The sequence below is a fragment of the Zalophus californianus genome, chromosome 12 (genome assembly GCF_009762305.2).
Source record: "Zalophus californianus isolate mZalCal1 chromosome 12, mZalCal1.pri.v2, whole genome shotgun sequence".
NCBI classification, from domain to species: domain Eukaryota; kingdom Metazoa; phylum Chordata; class Mammalia; order Carnivora; family Otariidae; genus Zalophus; species Zalophus californianus.
This window is the reverse complement of record NC_045606.1, coordinates 106,725,725-106,749,701: the sequence shown is the minus strand read 5'-3', so window position 1 is coordinate 106,749,701 and position 23,977 is coordinate 106,725,725. Positions and strand designations below refer to the sequence as shown.

The 23,977-nt window shown below is 46.3% G+C and overlaps 1 protein-coding gene across 12 annotated transcripts in view; it reads right to left on the bottom strand.

Annotated features, from left to right (window-relative positions):
- The window catches only part of DYNC2I1 (dynein 2 intermediate chain 1), a 59,005-nt gene that overhangs the window by 15,845 nt on the left and 19,183 nt on the right, over positions 1–23,977 (bottom strand). For 6 of the 12 annotated variants that reach the window (XR_003516421.2, XR_003516422.2, XM_027573624.2 and 3 more), the window contains 15 exons: positions 23,412–23,488; positions 22,118–22,169; positions 19,482–19,547; positions 17,175–17,252; positions 16,394–16,589; positions 15,169–15,271; positions 12,913–13,042; positions 10,876–10,987; positions 10,027–10,115; positions 8,668–8,797; positions 6,091–6,263; positions 5,086–5,248; positions 1,120–1,233; positions 964–1,025; positions 426–477 (listed from right to left, as the gene is read on the bottom strand). Coding sequence is in view for 10 of the 12 variants with exons in the window: in XM_027573624.2 (XP_027429425.2) it covers positions 426–477; positions 964–1,025; positions 1,120–1,233; positions 5,086–5,248; positions 6,091–6,263; positions 8,668–8,797; positions 10,027–10,115; positions 10,876–10,987; positions 12,913–13,042; positions 15,169–15,271; positions 16,394–16,589; positions 17,175–17,252; positions 19,482–19,547; positions 22,118–22,169; positions 23,412–23,488 (1,597 nt within the window). In the remaining 2 variants the exon portion in view is untranslated. The other 6 variants (XM_027573626.2, XM_027573631.2, XM_027573625.2 and 3 more) reach the window with 5 other exon arrangements.

The following is a 23,977-nucleotide window of genomic DNA, read 5'->3' as shown; positions in this document are numbered from 1 at the left end:
CGCCCAGGGCCATTCAGTAAACACTTGCACTCCCCCCGACGTGCGAGGCCGTGGCAGGCCTCTGCCAACTCCAACCTCAGAGAGGCCCCGGAGTCCGACCAAGGGAAGACCACCCACAATGAACATGCGTTCAAGCGCTCAGACTCCTGAGTGCATGGAAGGAACACAGAGAAGAGAATGGCACACAGACAGAAGCAGAACTTATTAACCCTTCCTGAAATGAAAACATCATCAGCTGGAAGGAGTATTACTGAATCACTCGGACGTGTCTATTCAGCAGTTGATTACCGTTATACAATATAGAACGTTAACGTTCATTTTTCAGGCAGCTACTCACTTATTTTTCAAAGTGGTTGTCAGTATCTTTAATCTCTATTCACCCTAGAAAACATAGACTAAGTTAACTTTTTTTATTTAATAGTTACCTAAGTCACTTACTGAGCCTGCAATATCTGCCTTTGGTAATTCAACAACCACCTAAAAACAGAATATTGAAATGAGTATTAATGCATGTCAGGGATATACCAGGACACAATCTAAGCGAAGTGCAGTTCTAATTAAGATAGCATTCTATATTCAGTACTAAAAATATAACTGCTCCAGAAAAAAGACTGATCATTAACTTCAGAATTAGTATTTTAAATGTTATGAATCCCTTTCCTTGACCTCTTTTCACATCTCGTCACTCAGACTGGCCGGTGGCCAGAGCCTCAGGGCGTCCTCTGAGAGCGCCCCAAGAATGCATCCCCAGCGCCCTCCCCTCACTCCCCCAGGAAGTCCTGCAGGAGCCTCCGAGTCAGTCCAGTATCGCCCTCTCGGTGCTTGCGTCTTAGCCAAGCATATCATCGTCCGACCACCAGGCACGTATGAGTGCCTGGACTACCACAGAACTGGCAGGTCCGAGAGCCCATGCATTCAGTCGGCGCTGCCCCGTGTGTGAGCACCTGGGCACATCCTACTCACCCACACATTGAGAACCCCACTTTCATCCAGGGAAGCAATGTGGAATGACAAACCTGACATTTCTAGTAAAAACAGAAACAAGAAATGGCTTGTGAACAAAGAAACCACATTGTATAACTTGATTGAAGGATTTCACAGAAGTGAAAGATCACATACCTTCTTGAGTAGAAAAGGGGGAAAGCACAAAACTCTGTTTTTTGTAGACAGACGTGGAGATGGGTTCTATGGCTTGAACAGGACTGCGGTGGTTTACGGAAGTCAGGATACCATCTAAGGTTTAAAGCACACAGGACCACACGTGAAGAAGTCACAGAAGCACAACTAATGTCATGCGGGGACCCATCCTCCCCAAACACCACAAAACCAATATGGACCCCAAATAAAATGATGTGTGATCACAGCTTTCAGCATTACTGTGAAACGGAGATCATGGACCTCAAAACACCTGTAAGGAGAGAGAGAAGTACTCATTCCAACAAGGCTATAGGCACGGAGGGCAGGGGTGAGGTCAAGACTCTCCATGGCACGAGGGAGTCAAAGGCCCAACAGAAACCAGGCAAAAGCGCCCTGAGAACAAACCCAGCTTCCCGGGCAGGGCCTGGTGGGCCACTCACCAGCTACAGGGATGGACAGGCTGCAAAGTGAAGCCAGACAGGGCAGGGCACGGCAGCACACGGAGCAGGGACACTCGCCTGCCCCACCCAGGAAAGAAACGACATTTCACAAACTAACAGAATAAAGCTCCTCTGACCTAGAATAGCCATCTATAAAAAGTCCAAGAACAGGAAAAAAAAAATCGACAAACTCCATACAAAACTGCTATAAGAAGAAAATACAAAATGCAAATCAAAGGATGTGAGATAAAAAATTCTCCTGCCCCAAACAAGCACTTAGCAGAAGCCCAGAACTCACCACCCTAGACTGTGTCACATCTCTTCAAAAAGCACTTGGAAATGTACTTCAAGCAAGCAAGCAAAAACAACACCTGAAATCAGAAACCCAGGACAGACATGGAGAGAAAACAGCAAGAAACAAAATGAGAGTGGGGGCTGAACCCTGAGAAAAACCAGTGAAGAGCAGACAAGACTCTAGTTCGAGCTTGAGGAGCAAGCACTGAGGGCGGCCCAGGTACTGGGCGGGGGGCACGCTGGGAGGAGAGTTGTGCAGTGCAGGGGTGGGGGTGATGAGGTTTCTCATGTGCTGTACACTGCAGGGGGGCTGCACACTGGTGAGCCACCCTGGGGAGGGGCACACAATGGGGGGCCACACTGAGGGTGGCCTGCAGATGGAGGGCACTGGGGGGGTCCACTGGAAGGGCCTGTAGGGGGAAGATGCTGGTGGGGGTGTGTGCAGGGGCTGGGTCAGAAGCGCCCTGGCTCACTCCCCGCTGGGAGCTTAGTGAAACCTGAATGGTCCCAGTGACAACATTCAGCGGCAAAAAAAAAATGAAGGAGGTGTTTGAATGGAGTCACTTATCTATATATGTACAGTTTAAAAACTTAACAGTTCCAGTGTTCTGAATATGGTGGTGAACTCAAACATTAATTAGTATATCAGGAGCAATTAGAAAATGCACATTTTTAAAAGCTATCTTTTGGGAGGTGCCTGGGTGGCTCAGTCGTTAAGCGTCTGCCTTTGGCTCAGGTCATGATCTCAGGGTCCTGGGATCGAGCCCCACGTCAGGCTCCCTGCTCAGCAGGGAGTCTGCTTCTCCCTCTCCCTCTGTGATCTCTCTCCCTCTCTCAAATAAATAAATAAAACCTCTTTAAAAAAAAAGCTGTCTCTGTAATAGCATCAAACCGATAAGGTACCTATAAACTCATACATTCTCAACAACAGCAACACTGCCCCAAGGAGGCAAAGGTTGTTTGTTAGGGGACAAAAAACCTTTTTGTATGCATTGTGAAAATTAATAAAGGGAAACCTCACTACAGTGGAGTTGGGAGGCTAGATGGGGAGCCCAGCACTCAGTGCCCGTCACAAAAACTGTCAGTTAGAAACCCCAACATCAGAACACTCCACAGGACAGAATCACCAGGGAAAGATGTTCACTGCGTCCCCAGCAGCTCAGCCAGTGAGAAACCTCATCACCTGGAACCCTGCTTTTTTCCAGTGGACCTTTCTTCAAAACAACCCCCCCCAACTTCCTCCTTCTCCAAGCAGTACCGTCCCTGTGTCCTGTGTTTCTTGCACTTGCCTAGATCTGCCATAGCGTGCTTATGTGGATTGCAACCCTCTGCCATACCCAAATAAATCCATCTTTTGCTGGTACAATAACTGGGAGTTTTAAGGCTAACAGTATAAAACACAGTTATGCATATAGTACATACACAGATACGCAACATATGTGTGATATCAAAGTCTCACGGAGGAAGACCAGAAACAGAAAGTTCAAAACCCCACTTGGTTAAGAAATGAGAAGATGAGCCACAGCCTGGGAAAAAATACTGGCAAAACACACATCTGATAAAGGACTGTTATTCAAAATATAAAAAAAAAAAAAACCCCTCTTATAACCCAACAAGGCAATATATCACTTGTAGAAATGTGCAAAACGTGAACAGACACCTCCCCAAAGAAGACACACGGTGGCAAAAAAAAATGGTGCGGGGAGCTTTGGGAGCACCCAGGTGGCACAGTCCGTCGAGCGTCCAGCTCTTGACTTGGGCTCGGGTCACGATCCCCGGCCGCAGGGTCAAGCCCTGCGTCAGGCTCTGTGCTCAGCAGAGTCTACTTGAGATTTTCTCTTCCTCTCCCCGCACCTCATGCATGCTCTCTCTCTCTAATAAATAATTTTTTTCTAAAAAGCCTATGAAGAGATTCTGCACATCATATGTCATCAGGAAATGCACATTAAGACCATAATGAGACACCACTACACACCTATCAGAACGGCTAAAAGGCTGGTGCTACCACGTGCTGGTGAGATACAGAGCACCAGGAGCTCATACTTCGCTGGGACTGCAAAATGGTCCAAGCGCTGATACAGGCCCTTTGATGCAGGCTCTATTCACAGTCGCCAACAACTGGAATTAACCACATGCTCACCACCTGGTGGACGGGTAAACAACATGGTGCACACATTTGAGGGACGAGCTGCTGGTGCACGCAGCAGCACAAGGAGCTGTAAATGCAAAATGCTAAGTGAAAGAAGCCAGGCTCAACGGTCTACATTCTGTAGGATTCCATTCATTTGACATCGGGAAAAAGTAAAACTGTGGAGACAGAAAACCTATTAGTGGCTGGTGGGAAAGGAGAGACAGGAAACCAAGTGTGTGTTGGGCACAGGGGCTCCTGGGCAGGAATGGAGAGAAAGACAGAGTGGAGCCAATGGGGTCTGAGGGCAGGCCCCGCCACAAAGTCAGTGTGACCAGGGACAAGCTCCTCCTCTCCCTGAGCAGCAGGGAAGTAGGCCAAGATAGGCATTAGACAACCAATGTCTACAAAGCACTGAGGAAGCCCCAGAACACATACCCACCAAGGGGTGGGGGTTGTGGCTGCTGTGGTTGTGGAGGCTGGTTTGGCGGTTGTCATGGTTGTTGGCTAAGGCTGCAGTTTGTGGTTGTTTGGTAGTGGCTGCTGTGGTTGCGGTGGTTGTGGCGGTTGTTGCGGTTGCTGTGGCTGTGGCGGTTGTGGTGGTTGCTGTGGCTGTGGTGGGTGGTTGTAGCCGTGAGTGGTTGTGGCTACGTGACTGTGGCTACAATGGCATGGCAGGAAGGATTCATATTAAAGATCCTGGCAGGTGCAGATGTTCAGGGTCTTTTCATCCCCCAAGAAGTGAATCATTTTCTGTCTATTTCAAGCATTCGTGGGGTTAACTACGCCGTGGAACACACACGTACCAATATGCCTTAAGCTAATTTAAAACTAAAAGTTATTTCACTGAGGATTTGAAATCCAGAAATTTAACAAGAAAGAGCATTCTAATCATTGTTGGCCATGAGCTGAGCACCACCTGGGTAGATTTTTGACTTCACTATTCCTCAAATGCCTCTTTTGTTCATAGGTCAGACCCCATCCTGGGGTAATCTGAAGGAATAAATGCAAAGACGCTGCAGATGTTCCTCAACTCTGTTATGACTTTTCTAGAAGACACCGGATGGGCAGGTGGGGGTCACTGACCAGTAGAAAACGTTGCTGTCCTGAAGGTCCAGAAGCAATTGCCCAGCTTCACATAATGATGTATTCTAGAGTCTTCTCGTAGGTCCCACACAAGGACCGAGCCGTGCACTGTCCCAGCAAACAGTAAAAAGGCTTTAAAAGGGCTAAAGCAGCAACATGTGACCTGGAATGACAAACACAGGAAGCTGGAGACTGAAAACGTGAGGCCGTGGTCATGGGAGCACCAAGCTTCCCCATGTCCCACACTGTCCCTGGGAACCCCCCACCGGGAAGTAAGCAGGCGCAAGTCAGCATCTGCTCCAAGTGGAGAGCAGGGAGGACGAGCCACTGCAGGACCGGCGTTCACAAACACGGGTGCCTCGCACACAGCTGGGCACACAGAGTGTGCTCCACAGCCCCTCCGTTCAACCCCAGTCGCCAGGCCCAGAATGGCAATGCCATGCTCTGTCATTTTATTTACATCCTATACCACAAAACCTGTAAAAGTTATTCTTCTCAACCGCCTTGGTGAAAATCAGTGACTTTGAGATCAAGGAGCATATGTACTTTCCCAATCCAAAAGGAAGCAAACCTAAAAGGACAACTCTCCCACTGTACCTGTTAATGAGGGGCTAGGAGAAGCACAAGAGAGGACTCTGAAAACCTCCACGCTGCTAAGACACCCCTAAAATATCCATGACCCAAATATTGCAAGCCAAAAAGGGGCACTTCTCGGGTCCCAGAGACATGCCAAGGGTGGCCAACATCTTCAAGTCTATAGCTACACGGATACCTACTCAACCCCAGTGGACCTATAAGGCTGTGATAACCCCAGATTTCTTCAGTCTGAGTTGGTCTTTGAAATAAGAATTTCTAGAGTCAAAGTAGACACGTGCATGTGTCCCATCACACCTGCATATAGCTGAGGGCGGCCGGGAAGGGAAAGAAATGGCCATCCACCTGCACCTGCCCCTCCCACTGCCTGCCCTTCCTCTCAGGAAGCCTATGACTCTCCCGGGGCCGCACCTTCGACTCACATATCAGGACCTTCTGAGGCCCCGAAGGCTGCCAGATATCCCACACGCACAGCACATATCTGCAGTCCAGCACAGGGGCGGACGCGGCTCCAGGCGGCCCGTGCACAGACACCACCGTCTGTCTCTGCACCTGAGAGGCACATAAGCACGACACTCTTCGATCTGGGGGTAAAAATGAGAGAAGTGTTTCTGCATGTTAGTGTTTGCCAGAATCCATGTTAAATGAACACACAAGAATATTCAAATAAGGGCTCCTGGGTGGCTCAGTCAGTTGAATGTCTGCCTTCGGCTCAGGTCATGATCTCAGGGTCCTGGGATCGAGTCCCGCGTCAGGCTCCCTGCTCCGCGGAGAGTGTGCTTCTCCCTCTGCCTGTACGCTTCCCCTTCCCCCTGCTCATTCTCTTTCACTCTCTCAAATAAATAAATATTTTTTTAAATATTCAAATAAATTTCTGCTTAATGAAGAAATAAAGTCCTTTCAGAGCTGCCTGGGCCTGAGGTCTGGGTTTCAACAGGTGGCCACTGCTCCTCCTGAGAAAGGCCCAAGCAGGCCCCATGGTTTTCCTGATGTTCGGCATACGCCACGCCTCGTCTGCAAGCTACTCTCAGAGAACCAAGTTGCCTGGACGCGATCTGGAGTCAGGCCATGCAAGGGGTCCCTTTCGTGCCTCATTGAGCCCCTCAGAGCCTGTGGTTTTCACACAGCGAGGCCTTCTCCCTCAGGAGCCAAGAGCGCCAGCCCTGACACTTCCTCTCCTCAGAACTCACCCGTCTGACACACTGCACATTCACTTTCCCAGTTACCAGGAGGGCAGGACTTCTGTCCACTCGACCCAAAGAAACAGCAGGCCAGCATTGGCTGCATCGTTCTTTGGTGTGTGTCTGAACAGTGAGGATGGCACCACACAGATCCGTGAAGATCACAGACTGGGGTGTAATGTGACCAGGTCCCAGGTCCACAGGTGAGACCAACTCCTCACTCGGTCAGATAACCTGCCATCTAATCTCATTTTCCTTCTGTTACCTCAAAATTCATGTCACTGAAGGGGTGCCTAGATGGCTCACGAGGCTGAGCGTCCGACTCTTGGTCTTGGCTCAGGTCGTTATCTCAGGGCCTTGAGATGGAGCCCCACATCAGGCTCCGCACTGGGCATGGAACCTGCTTCAGATTCTCCTTCTCCCTCTGCCCTCCCTACCACCCCGCTCTCTCTCTCTCAAAAAATAAGTTCAAGTTACTGGAACACAAAACAAACTAACGAGAGAAACCTGCACACTGTTCACTGGGGGAACTCATGCCTACCACAGCCAAGGGCCCCGTGTTGTAAGAACATACGTGCATTGTGTTTCTCACAAAGGATTCTAGATGCATGTATATAACCCAAGCTCCCTCGGTTTTGTAAGCTGTGTTACTCATCAGCTCCTGGAGCAAAGTGTGTCTTTAACTCCCATTTCTTGGGGTGAGGTGGGCTGTGGGAGTGTGAGCGTGCAGGTTTTGAACACTCTAGATACAATGATTTACTATTTTTCTAATAGGGTAACTCTTACCTTTTAAAAATGAAAACTCTCACAGAACATGCGTTTTTTTTTTTTTTTTAAACTAGTAATGCCATTTCTGTTCGTGGTAAATGAAAAGGGACATATGTGAATATAAATCTCTAGAGAGCAGGCAGGACAGAAGAAACATCTAGAGGAAATGGCACCAACGCCTGGCTCCCCACAGGCCCAGGATGCTGGACGAGCCGGCCACTGGGCCCCCGGAGCAGACCGAGGCAGCTGTAGAATCTTTTCCTCCCAGTACCACAACAGGCCTTTACTGAGTCCAATCATAATACTGTCAGACTGGCATGCTCTCACTACAGGATTTCATTTACTGTCAGGTAAAGCCCTGAATATATTTTTATTCTTTCTACAAGTGCACTGTCTGTTTCTTTGTACATACAGTACAAGAAACAAATTATTTCAGAAACTAACAAAAATACTCTTCCTTTCCCTCCGACACAGACCAGGACAGACTGCAGCCACTACCTCACCAGCTGGAACAAGGCAAAGAGATGACCAGCTGAAGAAACATCAATTTGACCATGTGAACGCACTCTGCTTAAAGCAACTTAAACGCTCACACATGTATGCAGCAGCTCAGCCGGGGTGCTCTGGGACCAGCTGAGGTCTGAGGATGAGGACCCATGGGAAGAGCAGCTACTCACACTGCGTTCACGGAGCACCCCCTCACGTGGCCCCCCGGGGCCCCCACTCCAAGGAACCAAGAGAAACCGAGTAACAGACCGGAAGAAACGGGATTTAAAACACACACACAAAACCTCCGCTTCCACTCATTTAAATTATGGCTCACCCCCTCCATCACCTGGGGCCAGTGTTCATGTGAGTCTAACGCAGTTTCCTTTTTAGAAGAAAACCGACTTTGCATTTCAGAGTTCTGCAGATGATGAATCTCTGTTCTGTATTCAGTAAACCCCATGACATTAACACAAGATGCAACAGTAAAGATCATTCTTTCAACATAAATGCTCGCTACGAGATTTCAACACACTTCAAGGCTAGCCCTTACTCTGAAGGAACGGCAGGCTGGTATTCAGCTGAGAGGAGCTGTCACTGATATGCAGGGTGCTGTCCTGTGTCCTGGGGCCCCAGCTGGGTTCGGCTCCCACACGATCCTCTTCAAGCAAAACCGCAATCACCTTTCAAAGACAGTGAGCAGTCCTTCATAAGATTTCAAATATATTCACTTTTATAAGAACAAAACAAAACACACAAATCATTACCTATCACATTTCTGAAAATAACTGCTTAACTCCAAGACATCACAGAAACAAACAGAACAAAATTATATTGTTCTCTCTGCACAATAATAGAAACAAACAGGTAAAGTTCCATTAACATAAACTCCACAGGACAGTCATTGTTTAAACACTTTTCTAAAAATAACAGGAGGAGGAAAACAGCGGACCACCCCAGTTTTCTTGACTAAAGAAGGGGTATAAAAATATGTCAGGCATATACACACCACTACTGTCTTTCTCATGGGGCCACAGTGAAGACAGAATGGGCAGTACTGTCACTGAAATGGCTCTAACAGGGTCATGTTTAGGGTGATGATGGGAAAGGGGACACACGGCAGAACCAGGAGAAACATCCACCGCAGAAATGGGACCGGCGTGGGAGGTCGGGCTGCAGAAGACAAAGGAGAGCTGGGAGGTTAGGGTCAGCCCAGACCCAGCCAGGCCGACTCTGGCCTCACTCATTCCTACTCCAGCCCCACCTCCCTTCTCACCCTGTACCCAAGGGCTCTCTCCTCCTAGCTCCTCATGAACTGACCCTAAAAGAGAAGCTGATTAAGTTTAAAATTACGTGAAAGTATGATCTATCTCATGAAGCACAGACTCTCCCCTAACACAGCACGCGGGGAGGAAGGAACCACCGTGTGTCCAGAATGCAGACGGGGAAACAGGTGGACTCCAAACCCACACGTCAGGGCCCACGTTTACCACACTGGCCGCTCCCATAAAGACACAGGAGACAACTGAGAGCACGTGAGCGACTTCACTCTCAATAGTTTTAAGGGTCCTTTTGAGAGACTCACCCTGAAACGTGGAGGGGCTGACAGAAATAGCTGGAGGTGGATGTGGGGTGAGGCCATCAGCCATGAGTTGATAACCAGCAGTGTACATGGGGGTCAACAGACCATTCCCATCATCTTTGTATGTATTTTGTAAATTTCCTCAGTTAAAACTCATGAATTTATTAATTTCGGATAGCCTAGTGTATGCCTGCCTTCACAATGTAGTATGTCTGTTTTTTAGTCTATATTTATGTTAAAATGTAAGAAACCGGTATTAAAGTATGGACTCCAAGTACACAGCCAGCCTTGTGGTGACACACATCACACGGGGGCCCAGTGAGCACGTACCTGGCACGCCGCCCGGAGGAAGCTGGACAGCCTGGGTGTGTCGACCTTCGGTGCAGCGGCCACATCACGGGGATCTCCACTCATGCTCCCTAAAGAGAGCAGGCTGCACTGAACCAACCAAGTGGACCCTAAACTTCATGTCTTACACACCTTAGGATTCAAAGAGTTGTTACAAACTTTTCCCTGGAAGGAAAAGTCAGAGAATTTTATGTTGTATTCTCTAGATCTACCACGATTTTTTCAAGAACAACTGCACCTTGTTTTATGGAAGGTCTATACAGAGAATCCTACTTACGTACACTAAGGGAAATAGTTAAAGGCATCAATTTAATCACTTTGTAAGTGTTTGGGTATCTTCTTTTCCTAGGGGGAAGCTTACCTGAGGAAAGGCAGCAGTAGAACCCTGGCCACACAGGGTAAGTCCTGTGAGTAAAAATCAACTAGGAAGGCAACCGGCCTCAAGCATGGCAGCGTGCATTCTCTTGGCCTTCCATCCAACACTCAGACAACATGTCTGGAAACCGAACCTCCTATATGAAATTCTCTATTAATAAGAACAGGCCCATTTGAAAGCACTTGTTTAGAATATGGACTCTCCCTCTGTTTAGGAATAAAAGTGTTATCAACCCTGGTCAAGGCCCACCCTGGGCCTTTAGTTCAGTGCTAATGTTAGTGGTTCCCAAAAGCTAGTCTGCTCTTGCGAAGAATACTGGTGTCTCCCTAGTCACACACTAACAACCACACTGGAAGAAACGGTACAGGAAGAAATGACAGGAAAGGGAATAAACACAACACCAAAAATAACGTCAAGACACTGCCCTCAGTGCTCAAGAGCAAAGGCCTGCTCACCCCCTGACACGGCCGTGCCCTCTCCGGGGTGCTGGGTCCACACCCCTCTGGTCTCTATCTCTTCAGTCTGGATGTCTCTGTCAACGTTATCTTCATTGTACTGAACATATGCCTTAAAAAAGAGAGAGAGAGGCTGGAATTAGCACTGGGTCTCAACTCCAGAGCAATTTCTCATCACTGGAAAGAAAAAAACAAAAGTTTTTAAAGTCAATAGTGAGTCTTCTTGCTTTTGTCAAAGGTATTGTGGTAGAAATAACAATCGTGCAAAGACCACTTGTGTCTTAAATGTTGATACATACAGGCCTAATTTTTGAAGGTATTTTCAAAAACTCACATTAAACTGTTAGGTAAAAATTGGACAGAAGTGGAAGGAGACCCTGAGGCAGAGTCCTAAGTCCCAGAAGGGGAGTGATAGAGTCAGGAGCTGGAGGTGAGGACGGTGGTTTTAAAAAGCTATGCATTAAAAGCCTGGAGCTCAGCATCCTGACCTTGGGGCTGACGGGTCAAAAGCCACAGGTGTGGAGCATGGGCCCTCCTCCACCTCTGCCCCAGGGAAACCCCTAGACTCTACAGGATGCGTTTGCTCTGCGGGTACAGTCCCACCCTAGGAGAAAGGCCCCCAGGATGTTCCAGTTCAACCTTGTTAGGGGCAAAAACTCCCCATCCCAACCTGTGGGAGAAGTTTCCCAAAGGACTGAAAGCACCTCCATTAGACACAGCTCCTCCCAGCCCAGAGAGACCCAATAACATCCAATCCCAAAACAACCTAGCCCCCTCTCCACCTTCAGAGTGTCCTTCTGCTTTAACACACTGCTTTGTGCTTGCTGCTTTCCTTCTGGCAGTCTTTATTCAAACATGGATCCCCACAGAAATCTTCTCATTCACATAATACAGAAACTCCCTCATCCCTGACAAAACAATTTAGCTTTGGTTTGAAAATACTGCCACCTAGTCCACCAACTTCCTATTCTCCCAGAACATACTCTGTCTTTGCAAACCAAACACAACTTTTTTTATTTCGAAAAATTTATAAACTTTTATTTATGCTTCAGTAAAGATAAATGTGTTACTAATAGCTTTGAGATGAGCACGTAACCTACTGAAGGATGGAGGGAGCCAGCTGTGAAGCCGAGACTAATCTGTCAGCTTTCTGAGGTTTGCCTGTGCCCTTCTTCCTATGGAAAGAGTCTTACAGACGGAGTGTACCCAAGCACCTGTTGACCGATGACAGCATCAGGGACAGAAGAAAAAGGTTCAGAACCTTTACAACCTCGTTGGGAAGTTGGACAGTTACGAAACTCATGCTTACAATACTACAGGGGAGTACAAAGTGTGTGGTGTGGATGTAGTAAGTCTGGAGTAAGAAGAATTCAGTGGAAGCCATGAGGAAGGGATTCACCTAAGGAACGGGCGTGGACACTGAGGACTTTCGGCAGGTAGAGGAGAGGAGGAAAGCAAGGTAACAGAGAGGCATGCGGGGATGGCGAGTTAAGGGAGGAGGGGGGGTGGAATGCAATAGATGGGACCATGGGCAACGGATCCAAACATAACATTCTGCTTGACTTTTTTTTAAAAAAAGACTTTATTTATTTGCTAGAGGGAGAGAGTGTGGGCGACAGAGATTGAGCGAGAGCACAAGCAGGGGGAGCGGCAGAGGCACAGGGAGAAGCAGGCTCCCCGCGGAGCAGGGAGCCCGATGTGGGGCTCGATCCCAGGACCTGGGACCATGACCTGAGCCGAAGGCAGACGCTTAACGACTGAGCCACCAGGCATCCCTCTGCTTGACTTTAAAACATCTGCAAGTCTGGAAGCGTGCCCCATTCCACGCAGGCTCAGGAGCCTGTGGAGCATTCGTGGACATGTGCACACGTGCACAATCTCTCCAGGTTAATGAGCACCACATGATGAAGGGGTTCCCTCTTCCTCAAGTCTACATCCTTCCCACACTATTCCCAAGCTCTAACATTCTGGAACAAGACACAGTATAGCACAAGTATACCTTACTGTACCCTACTTGTTAATACATCTTATACTAACCTGCTTGGTATTTTTTTTCCCAAAGTTTCTGATATACATGTCATATTCATTTACTGGCGGTAGATCCAAGAGAGAGAAAGTGAATGAAAAATCTAAGTCAATGAGCCGAAGCAGCTTTGTACTGCGTGTCCTTTAAAATAAATTGGAAACAAGAGAAAAGTTAATAATATACAAAGGAAAGTACAGGGAGAGCATAAGGAACCTTATAATCAGATCAGGTAATTATCAAGGACCGAATTTTCCTGGGGCTGTGAGTCTGAGGTATTTAACAGTTGTGAATAATAAGACAGTCGTGCATACACCAGCAATGTGACTACAGAATGAACCAAATTTTTGATTATTCTAATTCCGTGCACCTGAGGTGAACACAAAATAAAGTTATAATATTTGCATGCCTAGAATTTTCATGGAAAGCAATTATTTTGCTTCATGAATTGATGTCTTGATCAGAAGGATTACATTCTGTGATGTCACCTGGGCTGTGGCCAGGTGCACGCTGTCTTTTAGGCCACTCTTCCGAGATGACCAGACAGGAAGTAGCCAAGCAGCACATACCACAGTCCATCGCCCCTCCCACCCGACAATGCCGGCAAGATGCTGCTTGCACGTGTGCTTGCCAGAGTGTTTGCTTTCTTTCATTTACTATGATTTCCACAGAGCTGGTGCTCAATCTGCATGTGGGGAATGGTCTCCACCACCTGGGCAGCTCACAAATGAGATCTGCTCCCTCCCCATCCGTATGTGCCCATTCTCGGGCTTTCCCACTAACTGCCACCTTTCTATAACCTTACTCTCTGGCCACTGTCACACCTTCCCCAATTAGTACCTCCAGTCCTCCATATTCAGTATAATTTCTGACCTGAAATAATTCATGTAACACACGTACACTTATGTATCATAATACGGTAACATCCCATGAACTGCTGCCCAACCCCAGAACCAGAAACCATGGGATGACCTGTGCCCACATAGGGCCCCCCACTGCCCGTGACAATCAGTATACAGAACTTGGTAACTATCATCTTCTTGCTTTGTAAAATATAATTTCATCTTACATTTATATATGCCTAAACATCACACTGTGTGGTTCTGATTTTCTCTGAGTTTATAAAAATTATATTAAACCATATGTAGTTTCCAAGACTTGAATGAGGTTAAAGCAAAAACAAAACCTAGCCATAGTGCCAAAAACTGATTTTACTACCTTATATTTTATAAGGACAACAAAAATGATATGAAAACTTATTATTATTCATGATTTATTTGTTCATTAAGCAAAGTTTCCTGAGTACCCACTAAGGTCATGTTTGAGCCAGATGGAATGATGGCTTTTAAAAAACATTTAATTTGGGGCACCTGGGTGGCTCAGTTGGTTAAGCGACTGCCTTCGGCTCAGGTCATGATCCTGGAGTCCCGGGATCAAGTCCCACATCAGGCTCCCTACTCAGCAGGGAGTCTGCTCCTCCCTCTGACCCTCTTCCCTCTCATGCTTTCTATCTCTCATTCTCTCTCTCTCAAATAAATAAATACAATCTTTAAAAAAAAAAACATTTAATTTTTACATTTACTTCTAAATCATATTTGAATTTAATATGATAGACCCTTTACTTGAGACTATACCCTTTGACTTTCATAAATTTCTAATTTTATAAATTTCTAAGTTATAAACGTGGACTGTGACATCTGGGAGCCCTGGGTTCCAAACTTGAGCCTCTCTCCCCTCATCTGTAAAATGGGGCTGCAGGGAATGAAGTAGTTGACACACAGGGAGCACAGTGCCTGGGACACAGAGGGAAACTCGCACTATGTGCACCCAGCTGTTAGCACTCTTGACCCTTACAAATTGCTCAGCCTCCTCCTCTGAGAAACGGACACAGGAACACTGAGCTCTCCAGTGTGCGAGCATTAGGTGGCGCTCGCTGCACCTCGAGTGGGAGCCCCACGCGGAGACGCAAGGAGGGCCAAGCTCATTCAGTTCAGGGAGCACAGGGCTGTGACCCCGCCTCAGCCAAAACAGGGTGTGACTCCCGGGGTGACTCCAGAATCTACAAACGCTGGACACCAAGCAGTAGTAGACATCGGTGCACTTCCACTATTAACACGACAGTGGAACACGGAGAGACGTAGCACAAATTTAAAAACGTACATAACGTCAGTAGTGAAAAGAAAAAGAAAAAGAAAAGCTCTATTTTTTTAAAGCATACTGAAGTATATTAAAATTCCATAATACCCTTCACAAATTCCCAACACACCTACTTTTGCTTAAGGGCCTGAGTCCGACTCTTCTGACGGCGTGAGGCTGTTGCAAAATCAATGAAAATTCCACATACAGGGGCTCTGGCAGGGGAACTGTTTTCATCTGTACAAAAAAAGAAAGCTATTTTCTGAAACTGAAATATTTCTTTCGGGCGGGACAGCTCCCCTGGCTTCCAAAACACTGGTTTCACTATAAGCTTGGAGAATATTCTATGTATCAGCACTCGCCAGCTCAGTTCTGCCTCATCTGTGGCAAGCGCAAAATACAAGGGTCCTAGGGGCGCCTGGCTGGCTCGGTCGGAAGAGGTGACTCTTGATCTCCAGGTCATGAGTTTGAGCCCCACGTGAAGTATAGAAATTACTTAAATAAATAAAACTTAAAAAAAAAAATGAGGATAATTATCATTCTGCCTTTCATTTGGATTATTATATTAACTACTAACCTAATTAGTTGTATTAATTGCTAATTGTTTTACTAGATAATTTAAAGTAGTATATCAGCCAGTAATATTTTTAATATTGTCCTATTGACCTTTGGTGCTATGTTTAATGCTAATTTTTTATCAGAATGTCATAGCTTTCCCTTTAAGTGACTTTAAAATATTTACTTCTACTCTTACAAGTGACTTTATCATAGCACAATGCCAAGAATTTTTGGGCAGAACACATTTCTAATTTCGTACAGGAAATCCCTGGGAAAGAAGGGCTCACTTAGGAGTGCTCTTGAGACACGTCCGGTGGGCCACATTCCTGAACCTGTCTCCCTGAACCAGCCCTCAGCTCTGCAGCCACCGCCCACATAGGCTCTCATCTGCTCTGAGCCTCCCGCCGACCTGGTCACTCTCCTTTGTGAAAATCGAAGACAGTGGCCAGAAAACAGAGCATGCACTGCAGACGGGCCAACTGACAGGAAGGGAAAAGTGAACAGGGCCACACGCAGGACCGGCGGTTCCTGTGTGAGCGCCCCCAGAAGGGCCTGTGCTCACAGCCACCCACAGGCTGCAGGCGCTGACCAGGGAGGCCATGCGCAGCTTCTCTCCCTCAGACAGTCCTGAACACACAGGGCCGGTATCTTCTGAGTGCCTCACACGGCACCCTTGTGGGAGCACACGACGCTCACGCATCTGCCACCTAGTTAGAAGGACTCCGCACTCAAGGATCCTGCAGGTGTGGGCGCCCACTGTCCTAAGACGGATGCGTGAACCTGTCCTCACAACCCTCTCACCCTCCAGCAGACCTGGCTTCTGAGACAGTCTGCAGGACAGCTTGCCGATCCTTTCGTTTTCTGCATTAATGGCTTTCTGAATCTCCTGTATCTCCTTCTTTCTGGCCAGAGGAAGCTCTTCGATTTTCTCTTTTGGTTCCAGCTCGTTAAAGCTATCATCATCTCCATCACAAACCTCAAAGTCATCTTCGTAATCCTAAAAACAATAATCACAGTTTTGGAACCTTTAGACAAACTAACTTTAAAGAACACACATACAGAACAGAACAAACAATTTAGAATTTAAAACAGACAAAATGCTCATTATGGCTAAGAAAGATTTTTACAGTTAACAGACACCAATGCCACTGAGTTATAGATCTGTATAAACTGCTGCCTTTTTCTCTAAAAATGAATCACACTGTATAGATTTACACACACTGACAGGTGTCAGTAACAATAACGTGCTAACATTTTTGTGCTAAGAATGTGACTGTGTGTGTGTGTGTGTGTGTGTGTGTGTATGTGAATATATGTACCCTATACACACAGAGATATTCATTCCAATACAAACATACATGTTTGGATGCAGTGCACTTAATAGGTTAAATTGTAAAATCATTTAATTATATTGCATTGGTAAGCACTGATAGTGTAGCACTTTTTATTGGCAACAAGCCTAAATCAAACAGATATAGAGTATTAAGAGTAACAAAAAGAGAAATAAAGCTATTAACATAATTAAGCAGATTTTAGAACAAATTATTTTTAAGCCGAGAAAAATTTTAACTTTTATACAAACTTCAAAATCATCTTCAAAGCAAGCTGTATATTCATCAGCTCCAGCATTTTCTGAATCAATGTCTTCCTTTTCAATTTCCTAGAGGTAAAAAACACACACACAAAAATTCAATCATAAATTTGAATCTTGCAAATAGGTTGGGAAAATGTTAAGATTAATTTGATGTTGCTAATTTTAAAATGTATTTATAAAATGAACATAATCCAACTTCAAATTCTTTAAGAAATACCTTCCTAAGTGGTAAATACGACCGTAAAGAGGAAAAGTTAATGAACTCATCCTTTCTGAGAAACCACCACAACCCTGATGAGGCGCTAGTGCGGCCCTCTCCTCTTCACTGAGCGGCAGACAAGCTGCACAAATCCTGGCCCCTCAGAATCAGAGCACACCTGCCCCATCACTCCAGCACTCCAGGCCGGGGAATAAACACAGTAGGAGGGGCGCTCCGTCAGGCTCTGGAGGTGTGGGGAGGCTGCACACATCATTCCCAAAGCCATCCTGGCCTAGGTACCCGGAAAACTGAGTAGAAACATATTCCAGGTTTCCAGGATAAGAGGGTAGCAGAAATGAAACAGATGTTTAGAAAACTCATATTTTCCCTCCAAAAGCTGTTCCTCTTCTTATCCACATCTGCTCTTCCACGTCACAGGAGCCCCCACCAGGCCCCGACCCTCCCCCACCATCATCCTCAGCCCAGCACCCCCATCCCGGCCATGTCCCCTCTCATTCACTGAAGTTCAGAGACATCCTTCTTTAGAAAGAAGCATGACTGCACCACACCTGCTTTCACGCCCCTGCCGGATGGCCCCCACACACCACACATTCACCAGGGCTCCGGTTCTTACTCTGGAGGGGAAACAGTAAAGTGGAACTCTGGCCACAGGCAGCATGGGCCTGGGGGGCAAAGGGGCAGGAAAACAGTGGCCTGGCTTCAGGGTAAAAAATGACCCCAAGTTTTCAGGGGCGAAAACTGGATGGATGTCAGCAACTCAACCAAAACAGGCACAGAGGAGGGAGAGGGGGCCTAGGGCGAGAATATGGTGAGTGTGAAGAGAGACAGGGGCATCCAGGAGACGACAGAGCTCAGGAAGCGCCCAGTGGCACAGTCTGCCACCTGGAAGTGCATCTTTCATCTCGAGAACCCAGTGCAGTGCTGTGCAGTAAACAATGCCCAAAACCAAAGCTTGATGCCACAACCCAGCTGTTCCTCTAAGTGGCTACCTGGTCTGACTTTCTAAATAGGCACATTCTTGTATGCCCACAGGACTGAAAGGATTACTAAGGACACCTCATTGCCTGGGGGTGGGGAAGAGTTATTTTATGCAGATACTTTATAGGAAAAACTGTCCCCTAAAAAAGATCCTTTTTGGCACACTGTCATATAAAGTCACTGGACATTAAAGTGAATGATGCACACCACATTTACTGCACCAACAGACAGGACACCTGCTAAGTGATAAGAGAAACAAAAACAAATGCTGTGGTTTTGCAGGAGTTTTAAGCAAACCTTGCAGCCTCACACTGCTGAACCCTGTTCCCGTGCACCAGACCCCTGACACACATACCCACAGGGACTCTGCACCACGTCCAAGGTGATCCCTCCACTCGGCCGGCAAACGCTTCGCCCCCAGGGTGTGCCAGGCACTCTGCCAGGGGACCACAGGGCTGACACATCACTCTTTGTGGAGCCAGAGCCCAGCCAGGGACGATGACAACAAAGTACCACCAGCAGGAGCTCAACCACCCCTTCCCTGGGGCCTTAAGTGGGGCGCCATGGTGCTTTTCACTCATCAGCTTTGGAAAGTACTCAGAGTTATCAATGATCTCTCCTTAAAAGAAGATAGTGCCATTTCCTTGATCTCCCTAGTTTGGCATATATTTCTGAAAATTATCTATTACCTTGACTCTGTTTCACTGATAATGAATCACATCTTCTGAGATGTCTCTAGTTGGTTTCTTCAATTCTCCTCAACCCGCTCGAATATAAATACAGAGCAATGATGAGAAGGCTGGCTGTTCCCTTGGCTGGACCCTCTTCCCTGCCATGCTCTTTGCAAACCCCGCCCCCGCCCCCACGGAGGACGGCCACGGCGTCCAAGCACGTGCACAATGAGCCAATACTCTTCCAGCCCTCAACAGCACCCCAGACTCTCCAGTGTTACACGGAAACCTATTCACACCTATGCTCTGTGGTCTAAAAGGAGTAATAATTACCCTAATAAACAGGTACTATGAAAGCAAAGAATCACCAGTAAAAGCACACCTTTGGACAGGAGCACCAAAAACGGAAAGATGCGCTCTCCTTACCGCCATTTCTTCTCTCCCATGCCTCTGAGCCAGCTTCCACACGGAGGCGCCCTCTTCCCGGATGTGCTGGAAGACAGCAGAGCCAGTCAGCCAGCACAGGGAAGGTCTCCAGGGCAATCCCAGAGCCCACCCCACGCCCCACGGAGGCGCTGCCCTCAGTGGTTGAGGACTGGGGTTCTGGCCCCAAGGTATACAAACAAGATCACCGAGGGCAAGTAACCTCGGTGCCTCAGTTTTCTCCTCTGAGAAATGGGCATAACAACAGTACAGTGGTTCCCAGCCACAGGATGCTTGCCAAGCCCCCCAGCGGAGGCCTAAAACTGTGGTCGGTACCAAACCCTATACATACTACGTTTTTCCCTACACATACATACCTATGATAAAGCATAAAAAATGAATAACTAATAATAAAATAAGACAATTATAACGATATACTGTAATAAAAGTTATGTGACTCTGGACTCTCTCAACATATCTTACCATCCTGCACTCACCCTTCTCGTAATGACCTGAGATGACAGAATGCCCCCGGGACAAGATGAAGGGAGGTGAGTGACGCAAGTGTGTGACGCAGCGTCTGCCTAGCCTGACCTTCTGACGATGCGTCAGGGGAGGGCCATCTGCTTCCAGACCCCTGCTGACCACGGGTGTCCAAAACTGCAGCTGAGGGGGCACCAGTGGACCTATCTCCTAGTGACAGGGGCAGATAAAGTGACCCTGTGCCAGTGAGGGAAACGCTGATTTCCATTCCTGTTGTGGTCACTGGCACGAGGAAGACCCAAGTCCTAGACACCACTACCCACAACTAGTCAGTGCCCAAAACTGGGGACGGGATGGCGTATTACCATGAAGAGAATAAGGAGCTTTCCATGTGTCCAGAAAATTACTCTGGTGTACGATAGGCTTCTCATAATGCTGAAGAATTAAACCAAGACAAACTCAGTGTTGATGCTATGAAACAAATGACCTAATCATAAGCCAAAATGAGATGTCAAGTACCTTCAAGAGTGCTTCAAGGGAAAAATATATCACAAATTTTGCTCTGTTGGCAAGAAAAAGAATGTGAAATATCTTACTGATAATTTTTATATTGATCACATGTTGAAAGAATAATAGTATTCCAGAAATACTGGATTATATAACATGTTATTAAAATGAATTGTTTCTTTTTGCTTTTTTAATATGACTACTAGAGAATTTATAACTATAAATGTGGCTGACATTATAACTCTAGTGAACAGCGCTAATCTAGAGCTCATTAGAAGAATTGGGAGACGTAAGGAAAACACTATAAAATCTATATATTTTCATCCAACAACTCCAGTTCAAGAATTTATCCACAAAAACTGTGAGGCAGATCTGCATCATTCGAACAATGAATTGGGAAAAACAGGATGCTGCATCGGGGATGGGAGTGCGTGTGCAAAACAGAAAAAAGGCATCCCCAGCTCCCAAATATATATATTAATATACAAGTATAAGAGACTATACAGCAAAAAGATTACCTGGGAAGAAGTTGTCGTAAGGCTAACGTTTGTCCCTAGGTGTGGCTTTAGCTAGATGGTCAGTGATCCAACCACTCCCCAAAACTGAATGAATAAAACATACCCACATCAAAATAACACACACCCTGCGATCGATCTAATTTATGTAAAATTCCATGTGTTTCTGTGTATGCATATGGAATAAAGAGATACACAAAAATATGGCACAAAACGTTAAAGATGATTATCTCAGGGTCATGGGTTTCAGATAACTACCAAAGAAAGTGACAGGAAAAATTATTCTTCAGAAATAATGACCCAAATCTGCTTGCCGCATTACCTATGATAAAAAACAACAAACTAGGAAAATGGTTGGATGATAATTAACCCCCCAGCGTCAACCACTTCATAGTTACTAAATATTCACTATGAAGACTATTCTGATGTACGATGATGGTAAGAAACACAAAGACGGGAACAGCCCTCCACACGCAGGAGACAGTGACACGAGAGGGCAGGACCATGTGTGGTGTGCTGGTGTTGGTAACAAATGTGGGACAGAACTTGCCCACGAGGTCACCGGAGCCTGGGCCTCCCTGCGGGAAGACTAACACTGAGCCAATGTGCTCACCTGCCAGACTTCCGACCTCTTCCGGAGACAGCTGTGGGGGTTCCTGTCTCCAGGAGCTTGTCCCTTCCCCTGAGGGGCATAATGTGCTGCCATGAAATGCTATCGCTCTATCCCCTGGTCAAAGGGGGCACCCTCCATTCCTCCCTTTAATTCTGTATTTTGAGGCTCCTCTGTTAGGTACGGGCTCATTTATAATTGTGACCTCTCCCTGCGAGCTGATTATCACTAGGAAAGGCCCTCCACTTCACTAACATTCCGTCTCAGAGTCAATCCTGCTGACACGAGCGCAGCCACTCCAGCTCTGACACAGTTGCCACGTGACGCTTTATCTGGTCCCTTTTTCTACTTTCAATCTATTTGAGCCTTTTAATCTAAATGTGTCCACTATGTCCTCCTGGAATTACCACTCAAATCAACCCATCTGCAGGCAAGGCCTGTCTCAGGCTCTGCTTTCTAGGGCATCACAAACTGAGCCTCATGGCTAATCTTGCTGCAAAATAAAGTCAACATAAATGTCTTACCTTCCTTGAGTCTTTATCTTTTCCATTATTTCTTACTAAATTCTCTGCATACCTAGAAAGTATGATCAAATTCAAAATTAATTTCAAACAAAGACTTGAAACATAAAGCATTTTACACTTCAGCAAAGGCTCTTATCAGTGTCTGACAGGTCTCATTACAACTGTGGATACTAAAGTCTTCCTACATTGTTGGTATTTCAGCAGCAATCCAAGAAAGAAAACAGCCTCAGCAGAGAGAAGAAACTATGTGTTTTGACAAAGTTGTACGTGTGTATGACTCTCTATCCTTATGAGACTTCTAGAACACTCCTGTAATTTTATTAGTCAATCCCAAAAAAAGAATGAGATCCTGCCATTTGCAGTAACATGGATGGAGCGAGAGAGTATTGTGCTACGTGAAATAAGTCAGTCAGAGAAAGACAAATACCATATGATCTCACTCATATGTGGACTTTAAGAATTGAAACAAAGGAGGAAAGGGAGAAAAAAGAGAGGCAAACTAAGAAACAGACTCTTAACTCCAGAGAACACACTGCTGGTGACCAGAGGGGCGGCGGGGGGGGGGGGGGGGGGGGGGGGGGGGGGGGGAACAGGGGAAACAGAATGGGGATGAGCACCGGGTGGTGCACGGACGTGCTGAATCCCTACATTGTACACCTGATACGAACATTACTGTATGTGAACTACACTGGAATTTAAATAAAAACTTAAAAAAGAAATCTAGAGCTTATGTACAAAATGAGATTTTACATACAAGCTCTAATCTGTGATCTTCACAAAACCCACACAAAACAGGTACTGTTACTAGACTTTTACCAGCAGAGAAAGAGCTCTGGAGGGCTGCCCAACACGCCCAGTAGAGGTAGACGTGCCGTTCCAGCAGGCTGCTGTCCATGCCCTGGCTGTGGCTAGACAGACTTCCTCTGTTGTCCGCACCTTGACTGGTCGGGGCACTGGTGGCAGTGAAAGGGGTGGGAGCCCACCTGCAGAAACTCCGCCCTCTCCAGGTATCGAGTACTACAGGGCTGGAACCGCCTCTCACACACTCACACCCCAAAGTGAGTACTGATCTCCAAGTTCATGTGAGTAAATATAAAACAAACAAAATAGGACTAAGAATTTATAAAAAGTTCCAAGCTCCTCAGGTGCACCTAGAATATAATTTGGAGGGGCTGTATCAAGAGTAAATGAAGCGTATCTATAATTCATTCTCATTTACTGGCTATAATCAGGCCCCGTAAGAAAGACTCATGTTCAAACATTCTACGAGAAGGACGGGGCACACAACAGTCACCAGAGAACGCACGTTCCTTCCCGGCTGCCGATGGGATCTCTCCTTGAACTTGCACCCCGGTTTCGGTGCTCACTGTCCTATGAAACAAAAAATTCCATGACACTCATTAGCATATCATAATGAAGTCACTGTAATTGTAAACTCTGTACAACAAGCATGGACTCCAAATTTAACAAAAACATCGACACCACAGGTGTTACTGTTTTTGACCAGCTACCTTCAGCCGATTACATAATTAATGCAAAGAAGATGAGTAAAGGTATACTAAAAGATTATATGTTATCTAAGTAAAAGACATTTCTACTTATCAATTTCACATTACTTTCAGATAAATCTGACTAGTTCCTTAAACTGCTTTAAAATTATGAACTTTCCAACATAATGTGGCTATTTCATAGATCCATCCACCTATAGAAAAGAAAATTTAAACAACTGATTTATAAATTCTACTTCTATAATTCTCTTAAATCAAGTGAATTTGTAAAAATAAAATTAAAACCATCAGATTGCAAGCCAAGAAATCCAGGTAGGTGGTTTAAAGAAAGAGGCATCTATTGAGCAAGTAC